Source organism: Mustela erminea, chromosome 13, assembly GCF_009829155.1.
Source record: "Mustela erminea isolate mMusErm1 chromosome 13, mMusErm1.Pri, whole genome shotgun sequence".
NCBI classification, from domain to species: Eukaryota; Metazoa; Chordata; class Mammalia; order Carnivora; family Mustelidae; genus Mustela; species Mustela erminea.
The window spans coordinates 71,012,847-71,036,395 of NC_045626.1; the positions used below are offsets into that span (position 1 = coordinate 71,012,847).

General features: G+C 41.0%; 1 protein-coding gene across 9 annotated transcripts in view; it reads left to right on the forward strand.

Annotated features, from left to right (window-relative positions):
• CHEK2 (checkpoint kinase 2) overlaps positions 1–23,549 on the forward strand; it is a 51,952-nt gene that overhangs the window by 1,784 nt on the left and 26,619 nt on the right. For 8 of the 9 annotated variants that reach the window (XM_032311640.1, XM_032311644.1, XM_032311643.1 and 5 more), the window contains 3 exons: positions 964–1,291; positions 22,539–22,663; positions 22,783–22,930. In XM_032311640.1, coding sequence (XP_032167531.1) covers positions 964–1,291; positions 22,539–22,663; positions 22,783–22,930 — 601 coding nt within the window. Of the gene's footprint in view, positions 1–84; positions 138–963; positions 1,292–22,538; positions 22,664–22,782; positions 22,931–23,549 lie in introns of all 9 variants that reach the window. The other variant, XM_032311647.1, reaches the window with a different exon arrangement.

Here is a 23,549-nt window from a genome sequence, read left to right on the forward strand (position 1 = left end):
GATTGTATCAATGAGTACCTTTTAAGTTTCATTTCTAATTTTTATTTTTTTGAGATTTTATTTATGTATGTATTTGTTTGACAGAGAGAGAGCAAGCAGTGGGAGCAGCAGAGGGAGAGTGCTTGAGCCGAAGGCAGGCACTTAACTGACCGAGCCACCCAAGTGCCCCTCATTTCTAATTTTTATTTTTATTTTACTTATGTATTTATTTGACAGAGAGAAGGAGGGCACAAGGAGGGGTAGAAGCAGCCAGAGAGAGAGGGAGAAGCAGACTTGCCACTGAATAGGGAGCCTGACATGGGGCTCAATCCGAGGACCCCAGGATCATGACCCAAGCTGAAGGCAGGCACTTAACTGACCAAGCCACCCAAGTACTCCACATTTCTAATTTTTAAAAATTAGATGAATGTAAGCTGTTATAAAGTCTTCCTTCCCACCCCCGACTTAGTTCATTTCTTTTAACTTATTTATAACCTTCAAATTATTTTTTGTCTTCTTTTCCCTGTGATTTGTGGCTGTCATACAAAAAACTGATCTAGTTTGAAATGATAGGATGAAAAGCTCAACCCAGAAGAGCTATAGACCAATCTAGTCTTAGAATTTTAACTTTTGCAGAACATGCTTGCTCTGGATTTTTTTTTTTCCTGATGTTAAATATGCCCATCCTTTACTTTTTTATTTTTATTTTTTAAAAGATAGAGAGAGATTGCCCTTGTGTGGGTGTGGGGAGAGTGGAAGGGCAGGAGAGGGAGAGAGACAATCCCAAGCAGGCTCCATACCCAGTGCAGATCCTGGACGTTGCAGGGCTGGATCTCATGACCCTGAGATTATGACCCGAGCTGAAATAAAGTGTCCGAGGCTTAACTGATAAGAGCCACCCAGGTGCCCTTGCCCATTCTTCCCTCTTGAACTTTTAGTCTTGTTTCTTGAAACTTACCTTATTATTGGACACTTACTTTTGAGGTCGTGATGTCTCGAGAGACGGAAGGGAAGTGTCAGCAGTCCCACGGCAGTGGCACCTGTTCCCAGTCCCAAGGTGGCTTCTCTCAGTCTCAAGGCATCTCCTCCCAGACACACGGCTGCTCTTCACAGTCTCAAGGCACGTCCAGCTCCAGCAGCACGGCACCCACATCTAGCCAGTCCTCTCACTCCAGCTCAGGAACGCTGAGCTCTTTGGACACAGTGTCTACCCAAGAACTCTGTTCTATTCCTGAGGACCAAGAACCTGAGGAGCCTGTCCCCGCCCCTTGGGCTCGATTATGGGCCCTTCAGGATGGATTCCCCAATCTTGGTAAGACCTTTTGTTACATCATGTAAAATGTTAATTGTTCACAAAAGTAGTTCGAGAAAGCTGTAGCAGAGAGCTCAAGGCACTTCTGGAATGATTCCGAAGTTTGAAGGTGATGAAAGATGGAACCAAGGAAGCAGTTTTGGGGGGAATTTACTTTTACCTGCTGTGGATCCCCCCCTCATTTATCTTTCAACAAATATTAACTGGGCATCTGTAATGTTGTCCATTGGAGCATCTGAAGAGTGCAGCAGGCCATTTCCCTAGCAAAATGCTGATTCATGCAAACTTGCAAACAGTAATGGACAAATCCACAGAAACCACCACTTAACCTCTGCTGTAGCAGCAGAGTTTCCATTTTACAGTTTCAGAATAGGGAAGGCTGTTTGTTGACTGTTATTTATTAACTCAAAATAGCCAGCCTTTTAATTTAAATCTGCTCATCCTCTATCACATTTTCTGATTCCAGCAGTAAGATTTCACTCTAGGTATGTTTGAAATAGCATTTTGATATTAAAAAAGAATGACTAATATATTATTTGTACCTTATAACTCACTGTTTCATCTCCAACATTGATGACTTGAAAAAGAAACTGTAAAACGTAGAGAATAATAGAGGAATGTTCATAGGTACAACTTCAAATTTAGAAGTAAGTACTTGAAGCTATTTTCTTTTACTCATATAAGCCATAGTTTTAAGATAGGCTCACAGCTTATATGGTGAATGGGAAACATATGGTGAGAAAGGGTGAAGTGGGCTGGATCACTATGAAAAGTGAGATGATAAAAATCTGAAAATCCTGGTAGGGGGAATAGCATAAAGTGACTGCTGCTCAATAAATAGGATTTATTATAATTATTAGTTATTGATGCACACCTGTTTTCTTCTAAATGTTTTATAGGTTTACCCCATTGATGTATTTTGAGTTGCGTTTTGTATATGGTATGAGGTGGAGGTCCAGATTCATTCTTTTCATGTGACTATCCCAGTTGTGTGAGAACTTTCTTGAAAAGACTCTTTTATTTATTATTTTTTAAAGGTTTTATTTATTTGAGAAAGAGAGCATGAGAGACAGCATGAGGGAGAGGCAGGAGCAGACACCCTGCTGAGCAGGGACCCTGATACAGGGCTCAGTCCCAGGACCCCTGGGACCATGACCTGTGTCGAAGGCAGACACTTAACCTACTGAGCCACCCAGGTGCCCCTTGAAGAGACTATTCTTTATGTGCTGAATGGTCTTGGCACCCTTGTCAAAATCATTTGGCCATAAATGTGAGGGTCATGGTCTATGTGTCTGTCCTTTTATGCAAGCACCACAAAATCTTGATTGCTGTAGCTTTGTAGTGAGTTTTGAAATCCAGAGTGTGAGTCCTGATTTGTTCTTTTTCAAGATTGTTTTAACTATTCTGGGTCCCTTGTCCATATGAATTTTAAGATGAGCTTGTCATTTCCTGCAAAGAAGGCAGCTTGGATTGTATTAGGGTTTACATTGAATCTATAGATCATTTTGGGGAGTATTGACTTTTTTTTTTTTTAAAGATTTTATTTGTTTTTTATTCTAGAGAGAGTGAGCAAGGGCGGGGATGGGGAGGAGTAGAGGCAGAAGGACAAGCGGACTCTGCCCTGAGTACAGAGCTGGATGTAGGGCTGGATCCCATGACCCTGAGATCATGACCTGAGCTGAAACCAAGAGTACGATGCCCAACTGACTGAGACACCCAGACGCCCCTGAGTATTGACATCTTTTTTTATTTTAAGATTTTATACATTTATTTATTTTAAAGATTTTATTTATTTATTTACATGACAAAGAGAGAGAGATCACAAGTAGACAGAGAGGCAGAGAGAGGGGGAAGCAGGCTCACTGCCGAGCAGAGAGCCTGATGCGAGGCTTGATCCCAGGACCTTGAGATCATGACTTGAGCTGAAGGCAGCGGCTTAACCCACTGAGCCACCCAGGCACCCTGACATCTTAATAATACCAAGTCTTGGGGCACGTGGTTGACTCAGTGAGTTAAGCCTCTGCCTTCAGCTCAGGTCATGGTCTCAGGATCCTGGGATCGAGCCCCTCATCAGGCTCTCTGGTGGGAAACCTGCTTCCCCCTCTCTCTGCCTGCCTCTCTACTTGCCTGTGATCTCTCTCTCTCTCTCTGTCGAATACATAAATGTTTAAAAAAAATTAATTCTGAGTCTTCTGATCTGTGAACATGGGATGTCTTTCTGTTTATTTAGGTATTCTTTGATTTCTTTCAGTGGTGTTTTGTCATTTTCAGTATGTAAGTCTTGCATTTTAAAAAATGTGTTCCTGGGGTGACCAGGTGGCTCAGTGAGTTAAGCCTCTGCCTTCGGTCCGGGTCATGATCCCAAGATCCTGGGATAGAACCCCGCATTGGGCTCTCTGCTCAGCAGGGAACCTGTTTCTCTTTCTCTGCCTGCTTCTCTGCCTACTTCTGCCTACTTGTGATTTCTCTCTCTGTCAAATAAATAAATAAATAAATAAAATGATTAAAAAATGTATTCCTGGGGTGCCTGCCTGGCTCCATCAGTAGAGCTTGCGACTTGTTTTTCGGGTTGTAGGTTTGAGCCCTGCATTGGATGTAACGATTACTTAAAATCTTAAAAAAAAAATGTACTCTTAAGTATTCTTTAAATGTTTACTTAGTATTTAAAGTTTCATTTATTTAAGTAGTCTCTGTATTCCACATGGGGCTTGAACTCAGGACCCCCTAATCAAGAGTTGCACTCTCTTCTGACTGAGCCAAACAGGCTCCCCATGTTTACTTATTTTTGTTGTGGGAATATCTATATAATGAAAAGTTTTGCCACTGTAAATGGTTTACATTAAGTAAACCATTAAGTTTAGTGTCTTTAACTACATTTATAAAATGTCGTGCAACTATCACCATTATGTATTTATAAAATTTTTTCTCTGGTAATAGTCCTCTCCCTGCTCCCCCAAGCTTTATTTACATGTAATCAGCATGAGACATTGTTTAAATTTAAGGTATACAGTATGTTAATTTGGTACAGTTATATATTGCAAAATGATTACTACCATTAGTATTAACTAATACTCTAATCACATCACATAATTACCATTTCTTTTTTGTGGTGAAAATACTTAAGAGGTGCCTGGGTGGCTCAGTCAGTTAAGTATCTGCCTTTGGGTCAGTTTATTATCCTAGGGTCCTGGGATCAAGCCCCACATTGGGCTCCTAGCTTAGCGGGGAGTCTGCTTTTCCCTTTCCTTCTGCTTGCCACTCCCCCTGCTTGTGCTCTCTCTTTCTCTAGCAAGTAAATAAAAATAAAACCTTTAAAAAAAAGTATTTTAAAAAAACAATTTAAGATCTATGTTCTTAGCAACTTTCAAATATATGATATAGTATTACTAACTGTAGTCACCACACTGTAAATTAAATCACCAGAACTTACTATCTTGTACTTAGAAGTTTGTTCCCTATAACAAACATCTCCCCATTTTCCCACTCTCAAGTCCCTGATAACCAGCACTTTCTATTTATATGAGTTCAGGTTTTTCATTATTTTTTTTTAAAAGACTCTTATTTATTTGCCAGAGAGAATGAGAGAGAGAGAGAGAGAGAACAAGCAGAATGGCAGGCAGAGGGAATTGACTCCCTAGCAGGGAGCCTGATGTGGGACTCAACACCAGGACCCTGGGATCATGACCTGAGCCAAAGGCAGACGCTTAACTGACTAAGCCACTCAGGCGTCCCAAGTTTAGATTTTTTAGATTCCCCATATAAGACATACAAGTGAGATTGTACAGTATTTGTCTTTTTTGACTTATTTCATATACAGTGCCTTCAGAGTCCATCTATGTTGTTACAAATGACAGGATTTCACACCTTTTTAATAGCTGAATAATATTCCAGTATGTATGTGTGCATTTGTGTGTGTGTGTATATATACATATATATACACATATACCATATTTTCTTTGTCCATTGACTTTTGGACATTTAGGTTGCTTCTAGGTGTTGGCTGTTGTAAACAGGCAGTGAACGTGGGGGTACATACATCTTTTCATAAATACCTGGAAGTGGAATTGCTGGATCATATGTCAGTTCTGTTTTTAATTTTTGGAGGAATCTCCATTCTTCTTTCCATAATGGCTGCACCAATTTACATTCCTGCCCGCTTTGCACCAGGGTACCTTTTAGTCCACTTCCTAGCCAACACAGCAAACTTCTTGTCTTTTTTTTTTTTTTTTAATTTTATTTATTTATTTATTTATTTTTTTCGAGAGAAAATATGAATGGGGGAGAGGTAGAGGGAGAAGCAGCAGGGAGCCCATATGGGGCTCGGTTGTGTGATATGACCTGAACTGAAGGCAGACGCTTAACCAACTGAGCTACCCAGACACTCCTTAGCATAATATTTCAAAAGTTCATTCAGTTTAGGGGTGTGGGTGGCTCAGTTGTTAAGCGTCTGCCTTTGGCTTAGGTCATGATCCCGGAGTCCTGGGATCAAGCCCAGCATCAGGTTCCCTGCTCAGCGGGAAGCCTGCTTCTCCCTCTCCCACTCTCCCTGCTTGTGTTCCTACTCTTGCTGTCTCCATCAAATGTATAAATAAAATCTTAAAAAAAAAAGTTCATTCATTTTTATTATATATCAATTTTATTTCCTTCTTGGTTAGATAATATTTCATTGCATGTATATATCACATTTTGTTTATCCATTCTGTTGATGGACATTTTGGATTATTTCTTTGTTTTGGCTGCTGTGAATAATGCTGCTATGAATATTCACATACAACTCTGCTTGAGTACCTGTTTTCAGTTTTTTTGTTTATATCTAGGAATGGAATTGCTGGAGAATATGGTAATTCTGTTTAATTTTTTGTGTTTTTTGTTTTTAAAATATTTTTATTTATTTACTTTTTAAAGTTATTGTGGTCTTTGTTTTGTTTTATTTTGTTTTTTAAATTTACCTGACAGAGACAGCAAGTGCACAAGTAGACAGAGCAACAGGCAGAAGCAGAGGGAGAAGCAGGCTCCTCACCTAGCCTGGAGCCTGACAGTTTCAGGTGTACAATAGAGTGTTCAGCTATACTAGACCTTACCCAGTGCTTAGCAAGGTAAATGTACTCTTTTTTTTTTTTTTAAATTTTTTAAAGAATTTTTTAAAGGTTTTATTAATTCGTTTAACAGAAAGGGAGAGTATAAGCAGGAGGAGCAGCAGGCAAAATGGGAGGGAGAAGCAAGCTCTCTGCTGAGCCAGGAGCCAGATATGGGACTAGATCCCAGGACCCTGGGATCATGACCTGAGCCGAAGGCATCCATCCACTTAACGAACTGAGCCACCCAGGCGTCCCAATAAATGTACTCTTTTTTTTTTTTTTTTTTTTAGATTTTATTTATTTATTTGACAGAGAGAAATCACAAGTAGACAGAGAGGCAGGCAGAGAGAGAGAGGGGAAGCAGGTTCCCTGCTGAGCAGAGAGCCCGATGCGGGACTCGATCCCAGGACCCTGAGATCATGACCTGAGCCGAAGGCAGCGGCTTAACACACTGAGCCACCCAGGCGCCCCCCTAATAAATGTACTCTTAATCCTCATCACATATTTCTACTCATCCCCCCACCCCCCACTTCTCCTCTGTTCTATAGTTAAGAGTCTGTTTTTGGTTTGTTTGTTTTTTTCATTGTTGGGATGCCTCCAGCTTTGCTTTTATTTTTCAAGACTGCTTTGGCTCCTCCAGGTCTTTTGTGGTTCAGTGTAACTTTTAGGATTGTTCTAGCTCTGGGAAGACTGCTGTTGGTATTTTGATAGGGATTGCATTAAATGTGTAGATTGCTTTGGGTAGTACAGACATTTTAACTATTTGTCCTTCTAGTTCATGAGTATGGAATATCTTTCCATTTTTTTGTGTCATCTTCATTTTCTTTCATCAGTGTTCCATAGTTTTCAGTGTACAGGTCTTTAACCTCTTTGGTTTATTCCTAGGTATCTTATTGCTTTTTTTGTCGCAGTTGTGAATGGTGTTGATTCCTTAATTTCTCTTTCTGCTGCTTCAGTTTTGGTGTATAGAAATATAGCAGATATGGGACGCCTGGGTGGCTCAGTGGGTTAAAGCCTCTGCCTTCGGCTCGGGGAGCCTGCTTCCCTGCCTCTCTGCCTGCTTGTGATCTCTTTCTCTGTCAAATAAATAAATAAAATCTTAAAAAAAAAAAAAAGTTAAAAAAAAAAAAAGAAATGTAGCAGATACAAGATATGTCAATCTTGTATCCTGTTGCTATTTAATCTGGTTTTCAGTATTAGTACTTTTTTCCTGAGTCTTTTTGGATTTTCTATGTGTAGTATCACATCACCTGGAAATAGTAAATGTTTTACTTCTTCCCTTGCCACTTTAAATGCCTTTTATTTCTTTTTGCTGTCTGATTGCTGAGGCTAGGGCTTCCAGTGCTATGTTGAATGGAAGTGACGAGAGTGGACGTCTCTGCCGTGTTCCTGATTGTAGGGAAAAAGCTCTCAGCTTTTGCCCATTTAGGATGGTACTAGCTGTGGGTTTTCATATATGGCCTTTTATTATGTTGAGATATGTTCCCTCTAAACCTACTTTGTTGAGGTTTTTTTATCATGAATTTATGCTGTACTTTGTCACATGCTTTTTCTGCATCTACTGAAATGATCATATGGTTCTTATCATTTTTTTTATTAATGTGATATATTATTTTGCTTGATTTGCCAATATCGAGCCACTCTTGCATCCCAGGAATAAATCCTACTTGATTGTAGTGAATGATTATTTTAATGTGTTGTTGGATTCAGTTTGCTAGTATTTTGTTGAGGATTTTTACATCTATGTTCGTCAGGGGTATTGGCCTATAGTTCTCTTTCTGTGGTGTTTTTGTGTGGTTTTGGTATCACGGTAATGTTGGCCTCATAGAATGAATTTAGAGGCTTTCCTTTCTTTTCAATTTTTTGAAAAAGTTTGAGAAGAACAGATACTAATCCTTTAAATGTTTGGTAGAAGTTGGCCTATAAAGCTATCTCATCTTGAACTTTTCTTTGTTGGGGAGTTTTTTTTTTTTTTTTTAAGATTTTATTTATTTATTTGACAGAGATCACAAATAGGCAGAGAGGCAGGCAGAGAGAGAGAGGAGGAAGCAGGCTCCCTGCTGAGCAGAGAGCCCCATGTGGGGCTCGATCCCAGGACCCTGGGATCATGACCTGAGCTAAAGGCAGAGGCTTTACCCCACTGAGCAACCCAGGCACCCCTGTTGGGGAGTTTTTTTTATTACTGAATCAGTTTCTCCATTGGCTGTTGGTCTGTTCAAGCTGTTTATTTCTTCTTGCTTCAGTTTGGTAATTTATATGTTTCTCTGAATTTATCCATTTCTTCTCAGTTGTCCATTTTGTTGATATACAGTTTTTCACAATATTTCTTATAATTATATTTCCATGGTGTTTGTTGTTATTTCTCTTCTCTCATTTATGATTTTATTTATTTGCATCTTTTTTCTTCTTTTTGGTAAGTCTGGCTAGAGGTTTACCAATTTTATTTCATTTTTCTTTTTCTTTTTTTAAGAGAGGGACAGGGTGGGGAGGGGTGGAGGGAGGGGGAGAGAGAGAATCTTAAGCCACTCCAGGCATGATCTCACAACCCTGAGATCATGCATGACCTCAGGTGAAATCAAGAGTGGGACGCTTAACAAACTGAGCGACCCAGGTGTCCCATTTTTTAAGTTTAGTTTTTCAAATAACCAGCTCCTGGTTTCCTTGATCTGTTCTGTTGTTTTTTAGTTTTTTTTCTTTTTTTTTTTTAAGATTTCATCCATTCATTTGACATAGAAGGTCACAGTGAGAGAGGAAACACAAGCAAGGGGAGTAGGGGAGGGAGAAGCAAGCCTTCCACCAAGCAGGGAGCCCCACCATGACCTGAGCTGAAGGCAGATGCCCAATGACTGAGCCACCCAAGTGCCCCTGTTTTATAGTTTCTATGTCATTTATTTCTACTCTTATCTTTATTGTTTTCCTTTCTTCTGCTGGCTTTAGGCCTCATTTGTTTTTCTTTTTCTAGCTCCTTCAGGTGTAAGATTGTATTGTTTGAGATTTTTCTTGCTTCTTGAGGCAGACCTCAAGTACATTGTTACATACTTCCCTCTTAGGATTGCTTTTGCTGTGTAGGATGGAATGTTCTGAATATATCTGTTAGATCCATGTAGTTCAGTGAGTCATTCAAACCTATTCTTTGGGGTGCCTGGGTGGCTCAGTAAGTTAAGTGTCTGCCTTCTGCTCAGGTCATGATACCAGCATCCTGGATGGAGCCCCGCACTGGGCTCCTTGCTCAATAGGGGAGCCTGCTTCTCCCTCTGCTTGCCACTTCCCCTGATTGTGCTGTCTCTTTCTCTCTCTCTCTCTCTGAGAAATAAATAAAATCTTAAAAAAAGGAAAAAAGCTATTCTTGTTGATTTTCTTTCTTTCTTTCTTTCTTTTTTTTAAGATTTTATTTATTCATTTGACAGATAGAGACCACAAGTAGGCAGAGAGGCAGGCGGGGGGGGGGGGGGGGGGCGGGTAGCAGGCTCCCTGCTGAGCAGAGAGCCCGATGCAGGTCTCAATCCCAGGACCCTGAGATCATGACCTGAGCTGAAGGCAGAGGCTTAACCCACTGAGTCACCCAGACACCCCTCTTGATTTTTTGTTTGGAATGATCTATTCATAGATGTAAATGTGTACTGTTAAGTATTAGTATTGATTGCTTCCTTTATGTTTGTTTTTAGTATTAGTATTGATTGCTTCCTTTATGTTTGTTTTTAGTGCTTTATATATTTGGGTGCTCCCAGGTTCAGTGTATAAATATTTAAAATTGTTACATCTTCTTGTTGGATTGTTCCCTTTATGATTACCCAGTGTCCTTCTTTGTTTCTTATTATAGTCTTTGTTTTAAAGCATTTTGTCGGGCGCCTGGGTGGCTCAGTGGGTTAAGCCGCTGCCTTCGGCTCAGGTCATGATCTCAGGGTCCTGGGATCGAGTCCCGCATCGGGCTCTCTGCTCAGCAGGGAGCCTGCTTCCCCCTCTCTCTCTCTCTCTCTCTCTGCCTGCCTCTCAGTCTATTTGTGATTTCTCTCTGTCAAATAAATAAATAAAATCTTAAAAAAAAAAAATAAAGCATTTTGTCTGAGCATTGCTATCCTGGCTATCTTTTCATTTCCATTTGCATGATAAATCTTTACCTATCCCTTCACTTAAAAAATCTGTTTTATTTATTTATTTAAAGATTTTACTTATTTAACAGAGAGAGAAAGAGAGCACAAGCAGGGGGAGCAGCAGGCAGAGGGAGAGGAAGAAGCAGACTCCCTCCTGAATGGGGAGCCCAATGTGGGACATGATCTCAGGACCCAGCAATCATGACCTGAGCTGAAGGCAGATGCTTAACCGACTGAGCCATCCAGGCACCTATTTATTTACTTATTTATTTGAGAGGGAGAGAGAGCCTACAGGCAAGTGGAGGGTGGGGGAGGGGAACAGTCTGGGAGGGAGAGGAAGAGGGAAAGAATCCCAAGCAGATTCCATCCTGAGCTCAGGGCAGCACGGGGTTCCATCTCAGAATTTTCAGATCATGACCTGAGCCAAGAGCTGGATGCTCAGCTGACTGAGTCCCTGAGCGTCCCTCCATCCATTCACTTTAAATCTGCGTGTGTCTTGAGGTCTGAAATGAGTTTGTTGTCGGCAGAATATAGATGGGTCTTCTTTTTTTTTTTTTTTTTTTTTTTTTTTTAAAAAGATTTTATTTATTTATTTGACAGAGAGAAATCACAAGTAGTCGGAGAGGCAGGCAGAGAGAGAGAGAGGGAGGGAAGCAGGCTCCCTGCTGAGCAGAGAGCCCAATGCGGGACTCGATCCCAGGACCCTGAGATCATGACCTGAGCCGAAGGCAGCGGCTTAACCCACTGAGCCACCCAGGCGCCCCTAGATGGGTCTTCTTTTTTATCCATTTTATTGCACAGTGTCTTTTGATTGTTAACTCCATTTGCATTCTAAGTAATTATTGGTAGGTACGTACTTAATTGGCATCTTGTTACTGGTTTTAGGTTTTGTTTTTCTTTTTCTAGCTCCTTAAGGTGTAAGGTTATATTGTTTATCTGAGATTTTTCTGCTTCTTGAGGGTAAGCTTGTATTATATACTTTGCTCTTTTTATTGTTTTATGGGTTTTTTTGTGGTAGTTTTTGTAGTTCTGTTCCTTTTTTTTTTTTTTTTCTCTTCTTGTGGATTGCTTGCTGTCCTTAGAAACAAAATGAATTCTTATGTCTTTGTTATTTGGATATCTATTCCTGGTTTTTGATTGATGGAGACAAACGCACAACCCCTCAGGTTTGTATATAACATCTTACTTACCTAGCAGTCTTTGTAAAATTGATGGTTGCTGAAGTTTGATCTTAATGGAGACCCATTAAGTTTGATCCCATTTTTTTAGTCTTCTTCCCACCACATTTTAGGTGTATGGTGTCATACCTCTACATCCTTTTATTTTATGAGTCCCTTGACTGATTTTTATAGATCCACTTAATTTAACTGCTTTTGTGCTTCCCACTTTTCTTACTGCTGTTCCATGGAAGTCTCTATGCCTAATATTTTAAAGATTTTGTTTATTTATTTGACAGACAGATATCAGAAGTAGGCAGAAAAGCAGGCAGAGAGAGAGAGGGAAGCAGGCTCCCCACCTAGCAGAGAGCCTGATGTGGGGCTTGATCCCGGGACCTTGGGATCATGACCTGAACCGAAGGCAGAGGCTTAACCCACTGAGCCACCCAGGCGTCCCATGCTTAATATTTTAAGGAGCCACTAAACTGTTTCCCACAGCATCTGCACAATTCTGTATTTCCACCAGCGATGTATGAAGGTTCCAATTTCTCCATGACTTAAATATGTCTTTTTAATTATAGTCATCCTGGTAGGTGTTAAATAGTTCACTGTGGCTTTTATTTGCGTTTTTCTGATGGCTAATGATAATAGAGCTCTGTTTTATGTGTTTAGTGGCCATTTTTGTATCTTCTTTATTTATTGATTTTATTTTATTTTTAAAGATTTTGTTTATTTATTTGACAGACAGACACAAGTAGGCAGAGAGGCAGGCAGAGAGAGGAGGGGAAGCAAGCTCTCTGCTGAGTAGAGGGCCCGATGCAGGGCTTGATCCCACGACCCTGAGATCATGACCTGGGCCGAAGGCAGAGGCTTAACCCACTGAGCCACCTAGGTGCCCCAGGATCTTCTTTAAATAAATGTCTTTTTAGAGCCTTTGATATTTTTTAGTTGGATTTTTTATTATTGACTTGTGTTCATTATATATTCTAGATCTAGATCCATTATAGGATACATGTTTTGCAAATATTACTTCCATTCTTTGAGTTCTTTTTCACTTTTTTCTTTTTAAGATTTTATTTATTTATTTGAGAGAGAGGGAGCATGAGCACAAAGTGGGGTAGGGGCAGAGGGAAAGGGAGAAACAGAATCCCTGCTGGGCACAGAGCCCAATTCAGGGCTGGATCCCAGGACCCTGAGATCATGACCTGAGCTGAAGGCCAAGGCTTAACCCACTGAACAACTAAGGAGCCCCTCTTTTTCACTTTCTTGATTATGTTGTTTGATACAGTAATTTTAAACTTTAATTATGTCCGATTTCTCTATTTTTTCTTTTGTCACTTGTGTTTTTATTTTTTTTTTTAAAGATTTGATTTATTTATTTGAGAGAGAGAGAGAGAAAGCATGAGCAGAGGGGAGGAGGAGAAGGAGAGGGAGAAACAGAATCCCTGCTGAGCAGGGAGTCCTACTTGGGACTTGATGCCAGGACCCTGGAATCATGACCTGAGCCGAAGGCAGACACTTCACTGACTGAGCCACCCAGGCACACTTGTCACTTGTGCTTTTAGTGTTCTATCTAAGAAAACATTGTTTAACCCAAGATGGCAAAGCATCATTACCGTTCTTTTTCCTTAGAGTTTTATAGTTCTGGTTCCCATTACTGTTAGCGTTTGATTCTGTTTGAGTTGATTTTTGTATGTGGCATGAGGTAAGGATTTTAACTTGATTTTTGTTTGTTTTTAAAGATTTTATTTATTTGAGAGACTGCGAGACAGAGCACAAGTGCGGAGGGAGGGACAGAGGGAGAGGAAGAAGCAGCTCCCCCTGAACAGGGAGCCTGATACAGGGCTCAGTCCCCAGACCCTGGGATTGTGACCCAGAGCCAACGGCAGATGCCCAACCAATTGAGCCACCCAGGCACCTCTCAACTCTGTTGTTTTGAATGTGGATATCCTGGTCCTACTGCCTTTTATTGGAAACAGTGTTCTTTTGCCAGTGAATTGTCTTGGCACCCTTTTTGGAAGTGAGTTGACTGTAAATATGATTTCTTTTTGGTCTCCTCATTCTTCTCTTTTCATCTATATGTCTGTCCTTACATAGTACTGCACTGCCTTGATGGTAACCTCTGCCTGCCACTATGCCTGCTGCTCTGCCTACTTATGCTTGCTATCTCTCTGTCAAATGAGTAAGTAAAATCTTTTTTTTTTTTTTTTAAAGATTGTATTTATTTATTTGAGAGAGACCACAAGCCAAGGGGAAAGGCAGAAGGAGAAGCAGACTTCTGCTGAGCAGGGAGCCCGATGCAGGGCTCGATCCCAGGACCCCGGGACCATGACCTGAGCCGAATGCAGAGGCCCAAACAACTGAGCCACCCAGGCGCCCCTTTTTATTTATCTTAAAATAAATAAGATTTTATTTATTTACTTGACAGAGATTACAGGTAGGCAGAGAGGCAGGCAGAGAGAGAGGGAAGCAGGCTTCCTGCTGAGCAGAGAGCCCGATGTGGGGTTCAATCCCAGGACCCTGGGATCATGACCTGAGCCGAAGGCAGAGGCTTTATGACTGAGCCACCCAGGCTCCCCAGGGAGAGAGAATCTGAAGCTGATTCCATGCTGGGCCTGGAAGCCTGACGTGGGGCTCAGTCTCACAGCCTGAAGACCAGGACCCATGCTGAAGAGTCGGAGGCCTAACTGACTGTGCCATTCAGGCACTCCCTCTTTGATTTTTGTTAATATGATGGTTGGAACATGAAATCCTAATGTATTACTTTTTTTATTTTAAGATTTTATTTATTTAGTTGAGAGAGAGAGCACAAACATGTGAGAGGGGCAGAGGGAGAGAGAAAAGCAGACCCTCGCTGAGCACAGAGCCCAACAAGGGGCTCAATCCCAGCACCCTAGGATCATGACCTGAGCTGAAGGCAGATGCTTAACCGATCGAGTCACCCAGGTGGCTGTATTATTTTTTAAAGTTCATAAATTTTTTTAAAATTTTTTATAAACATACATTTTTATCCCCAGGGGTACAGGTCTGTGAATCGCCAGGTTTACACACTTCACAGCACTCACCAAAGCACATACCCTCCCCAATGTCCATAACCCCACTGCCCTTCTCCTAACCCCACTCGCCCCAGCAACCCTCAGTTTGTTTTGTGAGATTAAGAGTCACTTATGGTTTGTCTCCCTCCCAATCCCATCTTGTTTCATTTATTCTTCTCCTACCCCCTTAACCCTCCATGTTGCATCACCACTTCCTCATATCAGGGAGATCATATGATAGTTGTCTTTCTCCGCTTGACTTATTTCGCTAAGCATGATACCCTCTAGTTCCATCTACTTTGTCGCAAATGGCAAGATTTCATTTCTTTTGATGGCTGCATAGTATTCCATTGTGTATATTTACCACATCTTCTTGATCCATTCTTCTGTTGATGGACATCTAGGTTCTTTCCATAGTTGGCTATTGTGGACATTGCTGCTATAAACATTCGGGTGCACGTGCCCCTTCGGATCACTATGTTTGTATCTTTAGGGTAAATACCCAGTAGTGCAGTTGCTGGGTCATAGGGCAGTTCTATTTTCAACATTTTGAGGCACCTCCATGCTGTTTTCCAGAGTGGTTGCACCAGCTTGCATTCCCACCAACAGTGTAGGAGGGTTCCCCTTTCTCCGCATCCTCGTCAGCATCTGTCATTTCCTGACTTGTTGATTTTAGCCATTCTGACTGGTGTGAGGTGATATCTCATTGTGGTTTTGATTTGTATTTCCCTGATGCCGAGTGACATGGAGCACTTTTTCATGTGTCTGTTGGCCATCTGGATGTCTTCTTTGCAGAAATGTCTGTTCATGTCCTCTGCCCATTTCTTGATTGGATTATTTGTACTTTGGGTGTTGAGTTTGCTAAGTTCTTTATAGATTTTGGACACTAGTCCTTTATCTGATATGTCGTTTGCAAATATCTTCTCCCATTCTGTCAGTTGTCTTTTGATTTTGTTAACTGTTTCCTTTGCTGTGCAAAAGCTTTTGATCTTGATAAAATCCCAATAGTTCATTTTTGCCCTTGCTTCGCTTGCCTTTGGCGATGTTCCTAGGAAGATGTTGCTGCGGCTGAGGTCGAAGAGGTTGCTGCCTGTGTTCTCCTCAAGGATTTTGATGGATTCCTTTCGCACATTGAGGTCCTTCATCCATTTTGAGTCTATTTTCGTGTGCGGTGTAAGGAAATGGTCCAATTTCATTTTTCTGCATGTGGCTGTCCAATTTTCCCAACACCATTTATTGAAGAGGCTGTCTTTTTTCCATTGGACATTCTTTCCTGCTTTGTCGAAGATTAGTTGACCATAGAGTTGAGGGTCTATTTCTGGGCTCTCTATTCTGTTCCATTGATCTGTGTCTGTTTTTGTGCCAGTACCATGCTGTCTTGATGACAGCTTTGTAATAGAGCTTGAAGTCCGTAATTGTGATGCCACCAACTTTGGCTTTCTTTTTCAATATCCCTTTGGCTATTCGAGGTCTTTTCTGGTTCCATATAAATTTTAGAATTATTTGTTCCATTTCTTTGAAAAAGTTGGATGGTACTTTGATAGGAATTGCATTAAATATGTAGATTGCTTTAGGTAGCATAGACATTTTCACAATATTTATTCTTCCAATCCAGGAGCATGGAACATTTTTCCATTTCTTTGTGTCTTCCTCAATTTCTTTCATGAGTACTTTATAGTTTTCTGAGTATAGATTCTTAGCCTCTTTGGTTAGGTTTATTCCTAGGTTTCTTATGGTTTGGGGTGCAATTGTAAATGGGATTGACTCCTTAATTTCTCTTTTTTCTGTCTTGTTGTTGGTGTAGAGAAATGCAACTGATTTCTGTGCATTGATTTTATATCCTGACACTTTACTGAATTCCTGTACAAGTTCTAGCAGTTTTGGAGTGGAGTCTTTTGGGTTTTCCACATAGAGTATCATATCATCTGTGAAGAGTGATAATTTGACTTCTTCTTTGCCGATTTGGATGCCTTTAATTTCCTTTTGTTGTCTGATTGCTGAGGCTAGGACCTCTAGTACTATGTTGAATAGCAGTGGTGATAAAGGACATCCCTGTCATGTTCCTGACCTTAGCGGAAAAGCTTTCAGTTTTTCTCCATTGAGAATGATATTTGTGGTGGGTTTTTCATAGATGGCTTTGATGATATTGAGGTATGTACCCTCTATCCCTACACTTTGAAGAGTTTTGATCAGGAAGGGATGCTGTACTTTGTCAAATGCTTTTTCAGCATCTATTGAGAGTATCATATGGTTCTTGTTCTTTCTTTTATTGATGTGTTGTATCACATTGACTGATTTGCGGATGTTGAACCAACCTTGCAGCCCTGGAATAAATCCCACTTGGTCGTGGTGAATAATCTTTTTAATGTACTGTTGAATCCTATTAGCTAGTATTTTGGTGAGTATTTTCGCATCTGTGTTCATCAAGGATATTGGTCTATAGCTCTCTTTTTTGATGGGATCCTTGTCTGGTTTTGGGATCAAGGTGATGCTGGTCTCATAAAATGAGTTTGGAAGTTTTCCTTCCATTTCTATTTTATGGAACAGTTTCAGGAGAATAGGAATTAGTTCTTCTTTAAATGTTTGGTAGAATTCCCCCGGGAAGCCGTCTGGCCCTGGGCTTTTGTTTGGAGATTTTTAATGACTGTTTCAATCTCCTTACTGGTTAAGGGTCTGTTCAGGCTTTCTATTTCTTCCTGGTTCAGTTGTGGTAGTTTATATGTTTCTAGGAATGCATCCATTTCTTCCAGATTGTCAAATTTGTTGGCGTAGAGTTGCTCATAGTATGTTCTTATAATAGTTTGTGTTTCTTTGGTGTTAGTTGTGATCTCTCCTCTTTCATTCATGATTTTATTTATTTGGGTCCTTTCTCTTTTCTTTTTGATAAGTCTGGCCAGGGGTTTATCAATTTTATTAATTCTTTCAAAGAACCAGCTCCTAGTTTCGTTGATTTGTTCTGCTGTTTTTTTGGTTTCTATTTCATTGATTTCTGCTCTGATCTTATGATTTCTCTTCTCCTGCTGGGCTTAGGGTTTCTTTCTTCTTCTTTCTCCAGCTCCTTTAGGTGTAGGGTTAGCTTGTGTACCTGAGACCTTTCTTGTTTCTTGAGAAAGGCTTGTACCGCTATATATTTTCCTCTCAGTACTGCCTTTGTTGTGTCCCACAGATTTTGAACAGTTGTATTTTCATTATCATTTGTTTCCATGATTTTTTTCAATTCTTCTTTAATTTCCTGGTTGACTCATTCATTCTTTAGAAGGATGCTGTTTAGTCTCCATGTATTTGGGTTCTTTCCAAACTTCCTCTTGTGGTTGAGTTCTAGCTTCAGAGCATTGTGGTCTAAAAATATGCAGGGAACGATCCCAATCTTTTGATACCGGTTGAGTCCTGATTTAGGACCGAGAATGTGATCTATTCTGGAGAATGTTCCATGTGCACTAGAGAAGAATGTGTATTCTGTTGCTTTGGGATGAAATGTTCTGAGTATATCTGTGATGTCCATCTGGTCCAGTGTGTCATTTAAGGCCTTTATTTCCTTGTTGATCTTTTGCTTGGATGATCTGTCCATTTCAGTGAGGGGAGTTTTAAAGTCCCCTAGTATTATTGTATTATTGTTGATGTGTTTCTTTGATTTTGTTATTAATTGGTTTATATAGTTGGCTGCTCCCACTTTGGGGGTATAGATATTTATAATTGTTAGATCTTCTTGTTGGACAGACCCTTTGAGTATGATATAGTGTCCTTACTCATCTCTTATTATAGTCTTTGGCTTAAAATCTAATTGATCTGATATAAGGATTGCCACTCCTGCTTTCTTCTGATGTCCATTAGCATGGTAAATTCTTTTCCACCCCCCTCACTTTAAATCTGGAGGTGTCTTCGGGCTTAAAATGAGTTTCTTGGAGGCAACATATAGATGGGTTTTGTTTTTTTTTATCCATTCTGATACCCTATGTCTTTTGATTGGGGCATTTAGCCCATTAACATTCAAGGTAACTATTGAGAGATATGAATTTAGTGCCATTGTATTGCCTGTAAGGTGACTGTTACTGTATATGGTCTCTGTTCCTTTCTGATCTACCACTTTTACGCTCTCTCTTTGCTTAGAGGACCCCTTTCAATATTTCCTATAGAGCTGGTTTGGTGTTTGCTAATTCTTTCAGTTTTTGTTTGTCCTGGAAGCTTTTAATCTCTCCTTCTATTTTCAATGATAGCCTAGCTGGATATAGTATTCTTGGCTGCATGTTTTTCTCGTTTAGTGCTCTGAATATATCATGCCAGCTCTTTCTGGCCTGCCAGGTCTCTGTGGATAAGTCAGCTGCCGATCTAATATTTTTACCATTGTATGTTACAGACTTCTTTTCCCGGGCTGCTTTCAAGATATTCTCTTTGTCACTAAGACTTGTAAATTTTACTATTAGGTGACGGGGTGTGGGCCTATTCTTACTGATTTTGAGGGGTGTTCTCTGAACCTCCTGATTTTTTTTTTTTTTTTAAGATTTTATTTTATTTATTTGACAGAGAGAGATCACAAGTAGGCAGAGAGGCAGGCAGAGAGAGAGAGAGGAGGAAGCAGGCTCCCCGCTGAGCAGAGAGCCCGATGCGGGACTCGATCCCCGGACCCTGAGATCATGACCTGAGCCGAAGGCAGCGGCTTAACCCACTGAGCCACCCAGGCGGCCCTGAACCTCCTGAATTTTGATGCTCGTTCCTTTTGCCATATTGGGGAAATTCTCCCCAATAATTCTCTCCAGTATACCTTCTGCTCCCCTCTCTCTTTCCTCTTCTTCTGGAATCCCAATTATTCTAATGTCGTTTCGTCTTATGTTGTCACTTATCTCTTGAATTCTCCCCTCGTGGTCCAGTAGCTGTTTGTCCCTCTTTTGCTCAGCTTCTTTATTCTCTGTCATTTGGTCTTCTATATCGCTAATTCTTTCTTCTGCCTCATTTATCCTAGCAGTGAGAGCCTCCATTTTTTATTGCACCTCATTAATAGCTTTTTTTATTTCAACTTGGTTAGATTTTAGTTCTTTTATTTCTCCTGAAAGGGCTTTTATATCTCCCGAGAGGGTTTCTCTAATATCTTCCAGGCCTTTTTCGAGCCTGGCTAGAACCTTGAGAATTGTCATTCTGAACTCTAGATCTGACGTATTACCAATGTCTGTATTGATTAGGTCCCTAGCCTTCGGTACTGCTTCCTGTTCTTTTTTTTGTGGTGAATTTTTCCGCCTTGTCATTTTGTCCAGATAAGAGTATATGAAGGAGCAAGTAAAATACTAAAAGGGTGGCAACAACCCCAGGAAAATATGCTTTAACCAAATCCGAAGAGATCCCAAATCATGAGGGGGGAGAAAGGGGATAAAAAGAGGTTCAAAAAGAAAGAAAGAAAAAGGAAAAAAAGAAAAGAAAATAAAAAAAGAATTTAAAAAAGCAAACGAATGAAGAAAAGTATAAAAAAGAAAAAATACATATATTGGATAATCTAGTTAAAAAACGTTGAAAAAGAAAAGGGTAAAAGTTAAAATAAATTTAGCAGAAGAAAAAAAAATGAAAAAGAAAAAAACTAAATTAACTGCAAGACTAAAAAATCACAGGGAGAAAGCCATGAGTTCCGTGCTTTGCTTTCTCCTCCTCTGGAATTCTGCTGCTCTCATTGGTATTGAAACCGCACTCCTTGGTAGGTGAACTTGGTCTTGGCTGGATTTCTTGTTGATCTCCTGGGGGAGGGGCCTGATGTAGTGATTCTCAAGTGTCTTTGCCCCAGGCAGAATTGCACCGCTCTTAACTAGGGGCCAGGCTGAGTAATCCGCTCGGCTTTGCTTTCAGGACCTTTTATTCCCTGAGAGCTTTCTGTAGAGTTCCGGAGGATGGGAATATACAAATGGCGGCCTCCTGGTCTCCGGCCTGGAGGAGCCAAGAGCCCGGGGCCCCACTCCTCAGTGCGCCCTCAGAGAACAGCGCCCAGTAACTCCCGTCTGCCTGACCTCCGGTCGTGCTCCGAGCTCACCGAGCCTGCGACCGGTTCGAGGTAACCCCGAGCTGTGATCTTACTGTCGGCTCTGTCTCTGTAGCCAGCTTTGTCGTTCCAACACCCGCAAGCTCTGCGATACTCAGGCACCCCCGATCCTTCTGTGACCCTGCGGGACCTGAGGCCACGCTGACCCCGCGTGGGCTTCGCCCCGGTTTAGCCTCTGGAGCGATGTCCCTCAGCGGAACAGACCTTTAAAAGTCCTGATTTTGTGCGCCGTTGCTCTGCCGCTTCCCGGGATCCGGCCCCTCCCCCCGGGGTCTATCTTCCAGTCGCTTTGGATTCACTTCTCCGCCAGTCCTACCTTTCAGAAAGTGGTTGTTTTTCTCTTTCTAGAATTGCTGTTCCTCTCTTCGATCTGCTGATGGATTTGCAGGTGTTTGCAATCTTCAGATAAGCTATCTAGCTGGTCTCCTGCTAGCTGAAGTAGTCTCAGGCTGCTACTTCTCCGCCATCTTGACTCCTCCTCCTAAAGTTCATAATTTTTTAAATGTATGCATGTTTTTGCATTCTTTTCTTTCTTTCTTTTTTTTTTTTAAAGGATTTTATTTTTAGGTAATGTTAACACCCATCGTGGGGCTTGAACTCACACCTCTGAGTTCACGAGTTGCATGCTCTACCAGCTGAGCCAGCTGGGCACCTCTTGTTTTTTTTTTTTTTTTTAAAGATTTTGTTTATTTGTCAGAGAGAGGGAGAGAGAGCGAGCACAGGCAGACAGAGTGGCAGGCAGAGGCAGAGGGAGAAGCAGGCTCCCCGCCGAGCAAGGAGCCCGATGTGAGACTCGATCCCAGGACTCTGGGATCATGACCTGAGCCGAAGGCAGCTGCTTAACCAACTGAGCCACCCAGGCGTCCCAGGGCACCTCTTGTTTTTAAAAATTTCTTGTGTTGAGTTACCTTGTCCATTTTTTCTTATGTTTGAGCTATTTGTATTTCTTTCTCTTGTAAATTGCCTCTTCCTGTCCTTTATCCAGTTTTTACCGGATTGTCTGTTTTTTAGTTTGTAGTAACTTAACCCATATTACAGAAAGTACTACTTTGTGATATGAGTTGCTAATATTTTGCCTGGTCTGTCTTTCTGTCAATATTTATTTGCCTACTATATTCATGTTCTGGGTGCTGAGCTTTGTAACACAGGAGACTCAAGGCTGGCCTTCTGGAGTTTGTTCTAACGGGGGAGTTCAGGGAGACTATATATAAATAATCAAGATAACTTCCGGGTATGGCCCATTCTCGGTGGGCAAGAAAACAGGATGTCATTGTAATGGGTGACGAGGTAGGAGTCTGCTTATATGGAAAGCTGAGTGGAAGATGATAATTTGAGCCCAGACACAAAGGCTAGATGGCTGTTCAAGTTGCTGGGAACAGAGAATGCAAAGGGCACCAGGGGGGTTGAACCCAGCATATTTGGGGCAGTGGAAGGCACCAGTGGGACTGGGTAGGGTGGTCAAGCAGAGCAGTACAAGGTGATGGTGGGAGGGAAGGAGGGGCCAGGTCCTGAGCATCTGTCCTGCCATGGGAAAGAGTGCACATTTTACACTAAGTATGATGGGAAGCTTCAAGAGGGTAATAGGTAGGAAGGTATTAGATTATAAGTGTTTTTTCAAATCATTAATAATTGCTTGAGAACTTTTAATGACTGCTTATTATTTCATAGTTATGTATAAACCACAATTTATTAAACTTGTTGGAAAATCGTCCCCCCCCTTTGTTTTTACTCCTATAAAATTCTGATAGATAGCTCTAAGCTTGATTGCTTTCATAGGTTCTTTTTCTACAATTAGAGTTTATGAGCAATTTTTAAAGGTGTTCCGGGCATGAAATTCCACAGCACTCCGGTGTGTACTTTTGTGTTACAGAGTGTGTTAATGACAACTACTGGTTTGGGAGAGATAGAAGCTGTGAATACTGCTTTGACGAGCCACTGCTGAAAAGAACAGATAAATACCGGACTTACAGCAAGAAGCACTTTCGGATTTTCAGAGTAGGTGACAATGTATTCTTGTATTTGGGAGAACCGGTAATGTCGTCACCATGCTGAGATATCTTGGCACTCTAACTCCCCACTGTTAAAACTTTGAAATAAAATGTTCTCTATTTTAGGAAATGGGTCCTAAAAACTCTTACATCGCATACATAGAAGATCACAGTGGGAATGGAACCTTTGTAAATAGAGAGCTGGTAGGGAAAGGAAGACGCCTTCCTTTGAATAACAATTCTGAAATTGCACTTTCAGTGTGGAGTAATAAAGGTAACATTACTCTCTTATGGTTACTGGATCTTTTTTTCCTCTCCTATAAAGGGAAAATTGATGTTGTGCCCTTCGCAGAGTAAGGTTCGGATAAATAAAGTAAGAAGATTAGTATTCAGGATCCAGTGCAGCCCTAGGGGCATTTTTAAACGAACGAAAAATTTCTACCAAGGTAGATTTTGTAAGGTTTGATTGGTTGGGTTAGTTTTTGTGTTTAAGGCTGTTTGCTGTCAGTGGAACGATACTCCTTAAGATGGTTCTTCGTTCATCGATGCAGTTTATAGCCCATCAGTCTTTGGGGTCGATGAGTTATTTTAGGCCATGAATTCTTCTCCCTCCCTCCGTTCTTCTCTTCCTTTCTCATTCTTCCCTTTCATTCCTTAATTGCTGCCAAGTATCAGTTGAACTTCATGGGCCTGCCAGGCGTTAGGGATTTTTGGGCCGAATCTCATGTTAAAGCTTCTCCCTTAAATACCACGTGGTTATCCCAAAGTGTTCATGTTTATCGTCATCATCGGGCAACATTTTATAAGCAGCCACTGCTAAAACTTTACCAAAATCACATGCAAACCAAACAGTTGTCATTCACCACAGAATAGTTAAATGTAATCTCACAGTG